Source organism: Elephantulus edwardii, unplaced genomic scaffold (genome assembly GCF_000299155.1).
Source record: "Elephantulus edwardii isolate Elephantulus edwardi_28Jun2011 unplaced genomic scaffold, EleEdw1.0 scaffold00019, whole genome shotgun sequence".
Classification (NCBI taxonomy): Eukaryota; Metazoa; Chordata; class Mammalia; order Macroscelidea; family Macroscelididae; genus Elephantulus; species Elephantulus edwardii.
Genome location: NW_006399769.1, coordinates 26,220,892 through 26,229,779, shown reverse-complemented (window position 1 = coordinate 26,229,779; position 8,888 = coordinate 26,220,892). Strand labels below are relative to the sequence as shown.

At 40.3% G+C, this 8,888-nt stretch overlaps 1 protein-coding gene across 4 annotated transcripts in view; it reads left to right on the top strand.

Moving 5' to 3' along the window:
- Nucleotides 1–8,888, top strand: part of LTBP1 (latent transforming growth factor beta binding protein 1) — a 687,127-nt gene that overhangs the window by 498,786 nt on the left and 179,453 nt on the right. For all 4 annotated transcript variants that reach the window (XM_006882359.1, XM_006882362.1, XM_006882361.1 and 1 more), the window contains one exon: nt 8,240–8,365. In XM_006882359.1, the coding sequence (XP_006882421.1) occupies nt 8,240–8,365 (126 nt within the window). The remainder of the gene's footprint in view (nt 1–8,239; nt 8,366–8,888) is intronic.

The window sequence follows — 8,888 nt, the reverse complement described above, 5'->3', positions numbered from 1 at the left end:
TCACTCATCACTTGCCTTTCTGTATTAACACATCTGTGTTTGAGAAAGAAATAGAATAGAAAGGGGTGAGGGGAAGCACAGGCAGGACAAGATGGTGGTGGTATCTTTCAAAGGCTCTAATTTATCAGTACCAGTAACATTTCCCTGCCTTAAGAATATCAGTGACAGAGAGCTCTGGTGGCCTAGTGGCAAGAAGCTGCACTGCATCCCAGAGATGAGTGATTCGAATCCACCAGATGCTCTTCTGGAGAAGGTAGTCTCCTCCTGTACCAGTCAGATCCAATTTGACAGTACACACAAGAATATCAGTAACAACAACAGGAAAACCTGCTGTATGTTAAACTGAAGAGTCAGTGATGCAATGTGGAGCTTTAACACCATTGTGTCTATTTTCTATCTATAAGGAAGGTAGAATCTTTGGGCAAATGGATGAAAGGGATCATTTATATCAGCCATGATGAAACTTACCTTAATTAACTACTGTGTAAAAATGGGACAAGGCGGAAATCCAGTGGGATTTAGAAACTGTCCCTTTCTCCCTGTGATGCACAGGCTTTCCCAGGGTACCAGAGGATCCATTTCTGAATGTGTCTTTTGAATCTGTGAGTTGGAAGAGGTGCACATGGTTTTTTGTTTAGCCTCTCTTTCAACAAGTTGCTGCTGTCAAGTGAGAACCAACTCATAGCTGACCCTCCAGCAAGTTTTCAGAGGATATAAATGATGCGGAATAATATCATCTGTCTTTCTGCCACAGAAGAGCTGGTATATTCTAATCACCTGTAGTTGGTTGACAGCAAAACTCCTTACCCACTAGGCCACCAGAGTTTCCTAGCTTTACACTGTTGTTATTTTGTACCATGGAGTTGGAATCAACTCACAGCTGACTCTCTGGCAGATTTCAGAGGCAGTAAATCACATGGGAGGATATTGCCCATCTTTGTCCTGCAGAGCAGTTGGTGGATTCAAACTCTTTACAACTAAGCCAGCAAAACTCCCTAGCCTTATTTTAAGTGCAAGAAAATACTCTGATGCTTTTTAGGTTACTTGAAAGCTGCTTGTTAAAAAAGAAAAGCTGCATTCAGAGCAAATGAAAGAATATGTGTCCATTAGGGGCTAGTTCAGTCATTTGGAAGGGAGAGTAAATTTTCAGGGCAAGTAGGAGTTGTCCAGGAAGCTCTTCACCTGGGCCTGCCTGCATCTCTGAGTACCTCTAGTGGTTTCAGTGTAACAGTTCTTATATTTATTCAGAGCTCTGCCTGTCAAGAACAGCAAACTGTATTACTATATACTTAATGCATGGCTATATACTTAATTGACATGGTAATTGACTGAAAATCATCAAATATTCATCATGTATATGATTTCAGCCTATTAAAGTTTCTATTTAAGATTCAGGATTGGAAGAAAATGCATTATTATTCATTTCATACTCCAAGAGTAGGAGACTTAACTTCTTACCTAAATCATAAATAAGGAGGCCAAATATCAGACATTTTCCAAAGGTTTCTAATCTGTAAAATTCTCTCATGGCTGTCACGTCTGAAACATCTCATAGCTGACTTTCCAGTGGGTTTTTGGATGCTATAAACATTTGTTGGAGATTTTTCTCTCTTGGAGCCACTAGTCGATGTGAACAGTCAAAGAGGCTTGGCCTTTGTGTAAGCAGAACACCTCCCCAAAGGACTATGTCACCAGAGCCCCCTCCCATTACTGTAGGTTAGGTATTCCACTGGAGAAGTCCTATCAATAGAGAAGAAAATGTGTATCTAGGCATCTAAGACCTGGAGAGGACTACTCTACAGTCTTCATATTTTTGTGGCACATGGAAATAATGATCATTCTAATAAAATCTTCAGACAGTAAAACTAATAATGCATATTACTTATAGAAATTTGGTGAAATATAACAAAAATTTAAAGATAACACTCCCTCCCTTTCAAGGGAGGTCTTTTGTAAGACGCTCACCTGCAAACCTGAAGGTACATGGTTCGAATCCACCAGCTGCTCCATGGTAGAAGGGTGAGCTCCCTCTCCCTTGTGATTTGCTGCCTCTGAAAACAGGAGGGTCAGCTTTGAGTTGGTTACAAGTCAACGGCATGCAACCCAAATGATTCCTTAATCTTTTTGAACCTAATGCTTCGATGCATTGCTTTCCAGTTTTATTTTATTATAACTATGTTATGATTTTTCATTCAAAACATTATTCCAATATTACATGGGTGTTTTTTTTTTGGTGTTCTTTTGTTATTCTGGTATACTCTCTGGCTGGAACCAGCCCATCGCTGACACTCCTGCAGGTTTTCAGAGGCAGCTAATTGCACAGAAGGAGGCTGACTATCTTTCCCCCACAAAGCAGCCGAACCCCGTGCCTTCACGGATGCAGCGCAGCTTCTTCCCACTAGGTCACCAGAGTTCCCATACAACCTGTCACACAAAAAGTGCTCTGGCAGCACGGTGTGTAATGTGTCACATCCAGGTGCTGTTCTTTCGGAGAAAGAGAAGCAGTCTCTTCCCATAAAGAGTTTTATCATGAGAAACTCAAGTTAGAGCTGCTGTGCATCATCGTAGTGTCTACAGTTGTAGCTAACATTGAGAAGAATGGGAATCCCAGAACACTTGGTTCTGCTCATCAAAACCTATGCTTAGACCAGGAAGCAGTCCTCTGAACAAAGCAAGGAAACACTGCATGGTTCAAAATCGAGGAAGGAGTGTGTCAGAGATGCATCTTTTCTCCGTCCTTTTTCAATCTATATGCGGAACAGATCATTTGAGAGGCTGGACTTTGTGAGGAGGAATGTGGCATCAGGATTGGAGGAAGACTCATCAACAACCTACGTTATGAAGATGACACAACCTTGCTTGCTGAAACTGTAGGTCAAAGAGGACAGTCTTCAATGTTAATTGAAGCTCAACATTAAGAAAGCAAAGATTCTTACCACTGGGCCTCTTGACAGCATCATGATAGATAGAGAAGAAATTGAGACTGTTAACAGTTTCAGCTTGCTTGGTTCCATAATCATCACTCTTGGCACCAGCAGTCAGGAAATTGAAAGACGAATTGCATTAGGAAAATCTTCTGTCAAGGACCTCTCCGGAGTGCTGAAGAACAATGATGTCAGTATAGAGACTAAGGTGCACTTGATCCAGGCCATGGTCTTTTCAACTACTTGCTATGCATCAGAAATCTGGACAATGACTAGGATTGACAGAAGGAGAATTGATGCCTTTGAGCTGTGGTGCTGGAGAAGAGTATTGGACTGCCAAGAGAGCAAACAAGTCTGTCCTGGAGAGGATAAAACGAGGTTGCTCTTTGGATACAAGGATATTAAAGCTCTGTCTCACATACATTGAGCATGTTGCCAGGAGGGACCAGTTGTTGGAGAAGGACATCATGCTTGGAACGGTGGATGGTCAGCACAGGCGAGGAAGACCCTGGGTGAGATGAATTGACTCAGTGACTATGGTAATGGGAGCAGGTGTGTCAGAGATAGGGAGATGGGCTCATGATAGAGCTGAGTTCAGAGCTATTGTTTATAGGGTCGTTCTGAATTGCAGTCAGTTTGATGGCACATAACTACAGCGTATATCATCAACAACCTGTATTATGCAGATGGCACAACCTTGCTTGCAGAAAGTAAAGAACATTTGAAGCACTTACTGAAGCAGGTTAAAGACTACAGCCTTCAGTATGGATTACACCTCAATATCAAGAAAATAAAAATCCTTATCACAAGACTTATGGACAAAATCATGATAGATGGAGAAAAGTTTAAAGTTGTCAGCAGTTTAATTTTACTGGGGTCCACAATCCTAACACCCATGATCAGCTGTCAAGAAATCAAAAGACGTGTTATATTGGAAAACTCAGCTGTAAAGGATTTCTTTAAAGTGCTGAAGTGCAAGTATGTCATTTTATTTTTGTCTTTTTTCTTTTTTTATTGTGATTTTAACTAACGTTTACAGAAAAGTTGGATTTTCATTCATTCATTATTGCACATTTCCCTCCTTACCTCTCCTCAGTTCACTTTTTTTAAAAAAAATTTATTTTTGCATAATTTTCTCCCTCCCCCCAGTCCCTTTGCTATGCACCTCTTATTCTGCATTGTTGTCCTACAGATAATGCCTAATTATGTATTCCTTTTAAACAGTTATTTCCTTCATTTGTTCCAATGCACTGTTCACTGTTTATTCCCTCTTTTCTCAGTTCCCTCTACCCCCATATCAATCCTGTTTATAACAGTGGTGTTATGTAGTATTTGTCATTTTAAGGACCTAAATCTGCTTGATCCAAGCCATTTGTATTTTTAGTTGCTTTGTATGCATTTGAAAGTTGTATAATGAATAAAGCAGACCTAAGAAAAAGTGATACCTTTGAATATTGGCAAAAAGTATTAGACATACTACCATGGTCTGCCAAAAGAACAAACAAATCTATCTATCCAAGGTGCTCCTCAGAGGCAAGGATGGTGAAACTTTGTCTCACATCCTTCAGGCATGTTGTCAAAAGGGGCCAGTCCTGGGAAAAAGACATTGTGTTGGGAAAGACAGATGGTCAGGAGAAGAAAGGAAACCATTGAGGAGATGGATTAGAGTGTACAGGATAAGAGTAAGAATGTAAATAGATGTGCTGTTGTCTCTGGCAGTGACTACAGTAATGGATTTGAAGATAGAGTCATGATGATGGTTGAGAGGGCAAGGTTCTAATCAGTTCTTCATAGGGTGGCTGTGAGTCATGGTTGAGCAGATGGCACCTGACAACAGTGATGCATTGGGACTGACTCAGCAGCATTAGGATGGGGGTAGAATTACTCATCATATCAGGTGGTTTGAGACTCATAGCGACCCTATGTACAACAGCCCTAAACTCTGCTCTGTCCTTATCTCATTGTCTCCCACACACCCATCCCGATTATCCCAGTCACCGAATCGATCCACCTCCCAGAGGGCCTGCCCCTCCTGCGCCTGCCCTCCACCCTCCCAAGCATGACGCCCTTCTCCAAGGACTGGTTTCTCCTTACAACATGACCAAATTATGGCAGACAAAGTCTCAGAATCCTTGCTTCCAAGGAGCAGCCAGGTTTAACCCTCTCCAAGATGAATCTGTTTGTTTTCTTAGCAGTCCATTGTACCCTCAGCACTCTTCTCCAGCACCAAAGCTCAAAAGCATCAGTTCTCCTTCTGTCCTCCCTGGTCATTGTCCAGCTCTCTGATGCATAACAAGTGATTGAAAGACCATGGCCTGTACCAGACAGACACACATTTGTTTCCAGAGACACATCTTTGCTTTTCAGTACGTTAGAGAGGTCCCTAACAGTAGACTTTCCCATCACAATAAGTCTTTTAATTTCCTGGTTACTGGTGCCAAGACTGTTGATTATGGAGCCAAGCAGACTAAAGCTGTGAACAATCTCAATCTCTTCACCATCCATCCTGATGTTGTCAGTTGGTCTACTTGACATTTATCTACTTGACATTGAGCCTCAATTCATATTGAAGCCTACCATGCCTGACCCTCAGTAGCAAGCACTTCAGCTCCTCCTCAGTTTCAGAAGAAAAAAGAATTTAAAAAATCATATGAGGTAGATACTAAAATTCTTTGGATTTTCTTGGTGGTATTCATATTTAAGCCATCATACTACTTTATTTTATTCCTTCTGACCTTTTAAAGTTTTAAAATATTATACAAAATGGGCAACCCTAGAGCACATTATGCTGAGTAAAATATCTCAGTCACAGAAGGACAAATAACTGACGAATGCCAATGTTACAGAACAGGACTGACAGGAGGGTGGGGAGGAAACCAAGAAAAGAAGGGATAAATAATGAACACTGCATTGAAACAGATGAGGGAAAGAACTGTTTAAAAGAAATTAGGTATTTCTTGTATGACAGCAGTCCAGAATAAGAGGTGTTTAGCAAAGTGAACTGGGGTAGAGGGAGTGAGGAAATTGTGCAAAAAAGAAAGATTATTTTTAAGGAGAAAAGTGTACTTACTGTAGGGTGGTAGGGAGGGAAATGTGCAACAATAAATGAGTGGAAATCCACGTTTTCTGTAAACTTTGTTAAAATACAAAAAAAATGAAGTTTTTCAATAATTTGGTACTAGGGTTAGTAAAAATAACATTTAGGGAGATCCAATGAGGCAGTTGGCAGGCAGTCGTGCTGCTAATCCCAAAGCCATGCCTCACCTGTAGTTGGACTCCACCAGGGGGCTCTGAAGCAGTAAGATGAGCAGCGTTCTGTGTGGTTTACAGTCTGGGAAATGCAGAGGAGAAGCGACTATGAGTTGGTCTAAGTCTTTGGCAACAAGAGAAAGAGAAATTTTTTCTGATACTGAATTAACATACATAGGTTCATAGAAATTGCAAGTTATTTACAAATGGAATATTGCCTCACATATTTTTTTCATACTTCAGACAGTTCTGTGCATACAGCTGCAACTTTGCACACCCTATTCTCCCATCTGAAGCCCACCAACTTTTTGAAGTGACTCCATTAATCTGCCTTGAGATTGAAGCACAGTAATAAATAAATAAATAAACAATCTAGGAAGAATGCAGTTTTGGTTCTGGAGTGCCACTTGAACTCTTATATTAAAGCACTATTTCCTTTTTTTTGTTTCTTCTCTGCAGAATGCATAATTGGATTATTAGGAACAGTAGTGCACCTGCTTTTCTTCTCATTGAGATCATAAATGCTATAGCAAGGCTGTGCTCTCAACCTGTCATGTTCACACCTGCAGTCTTCTTAAGCAATGGGGTTTATTTTGGGCTCACCTATACCAGTATCCAGGGAACTGTGGTGGTTTAGTGGTAAGGGGTTTCACTGCCAACCTAAAGGTTGAGCACAATTCGAAGCCACTCCTTGCTCCACAGGAGAAAGATGAACAATCAACTCCTGTGTGATATACTGACTTGAATGTATCTCACAAAATTACAAAAATTCTGATATCTGTTAAGCATTGTTTACAATGTGAAGATAATAGTTTAAAGTTATAAAAAAGGCAGAGGGTTTTTGTTATTATCTTCTTAAATCACTCCAGTATTAAAAACAGCAATATTATGTCTAACTTGTATATCTCTATGTAAAGCATTGGACTAAAGCATTATTTATTTCCTTTAAAGGCACACACTGAAGTTTATACTCTGGGTATTTTTCTTTTATACTTACAGAAAACTAAGGTTTACACTGATTAAGTAACTCGCAGCATGCTACTCATTGCTGTCGGGGTAGAACTGACTTGTAGCTGGCCCTCCAGTGGGTTTTCAGAGGCTGTGAATTATATGGGAGGAGATTGTTTCTCTTTCTCCCTCAGAGCCTCTGGTAGATTCAAATTGGCAGAGAAGTGCAGCCTTTGAATTGTCCGTTGAAGTCCCTGTGAAATAAGGCAGAGCTCCATGCTACAGAGCTAGTTAAATGGCAGCAGGATTTGTCTCCCTGCCAAGCCTGTTTCTGCCGGCTCTGAGGCCTCTACCACACCAGTATACCTCCTTACAAGAGGACAATGAAAACGTAATGTCTTCAAAGAATAATCCATTTCCAAAGGCCACTAGTTCATTTGCTGGGTGCCACCGCTGAGAACTCCTTTAGCCCTCACTGCACTGCAGTGTGTATCTGTGAGTGGAGTAGAGACTCAGCCAGGGCTAATCTGAGCAGGCTTTCTAGAAGAACCAAGTCTCTGGTGGGGATTTATGCAATCAGGGAAGAATTCTGTACTGATTTGAAAGAAGACTCTGTTTTACTAGTACAAATAGAATACGTTAATAGTAACAAATAAGAATAGGGTATTTTCTAGACATTTTGCATTGATTAGAAGCAGGTGGTCTTTCTTAAGAATTAATGAGGATTTTTGGAGGAGCTTCTACATATTCATTGGAACATGAATTTCACCCACTAAACAAATAGACATTTACTCTGTTCATTTCTTATCTGGAGGAATTACATGGTGATTACAACTTCATCATCTGAGATAAATTGGAGTGGGTAGCCACATTGAGAGGCTGTACTCCAATTGTTAGTGAAGAATTGATGATCATACAATTTCCAACCCTGTAGGGTAACTGACCAGTTGGAAACTGATGAACCAAATTTATACCTGAAGTCGCCTTTTGTCTGATAATTATACAACTGGAAATAATTTGCTAGCCACCCAGGTAGCTAAGAAATGGTTTACAAATAGAAGTGCAATTTTTAATATTTCCTTCTTTGTTTTTCCACATTATTTTCTTTCTTTTTAAAGAAATCAATGAGTGTACTGTGAACCCTGACATCTGTGGAGCTGGACACTGCATTAATCTGCCAGTGAGGTATACGTGCATATGTAACAAAGGCTACAAATTCAGCGAGCAACAGAGGAAATGTGTGGGTAAGAGACAATTTTTATTACAAAATAAAACAAGAAAGCTATGACCTTTGAGATAGTTTACATTAGGGAAAATATATGCAAACTAATTTTACCATCTTAGAAAAATACCACTATATTGAAATTTTGAAAATGTTTATTCCTGAGCTAATCGAGCTAAAAAAAAGTTGCTAAAGTCCTGGGTTGCTTTTGCTTCTTGGTTTTGTGCTACATATCTTGCTAAGTGTAACACAGTTACACAAAGGTAAAATAATTTCCAAAAGTTTTCCAAGTAACTCAGTAAAATAATTAAGAACTCTTGTGGCCTAGTGGGTAAGGAGTTGCACTGTCAACCCAAAAGCACATGGTGTGAGTCCACCAATAGTCCCTTGGGAGAAGAAGGAGTGGTCTCCCAGGATATTTGTGTTGTTGTTATGTGCTGTCGAGTCGCTTGCGACTCATAGCGACCCTATGTACAACAGCTCTAAACTCTGCTCTGTCCTGTGCCAATCGCACTGTCTCTGACACTCCCATCCCGGTTATCCCA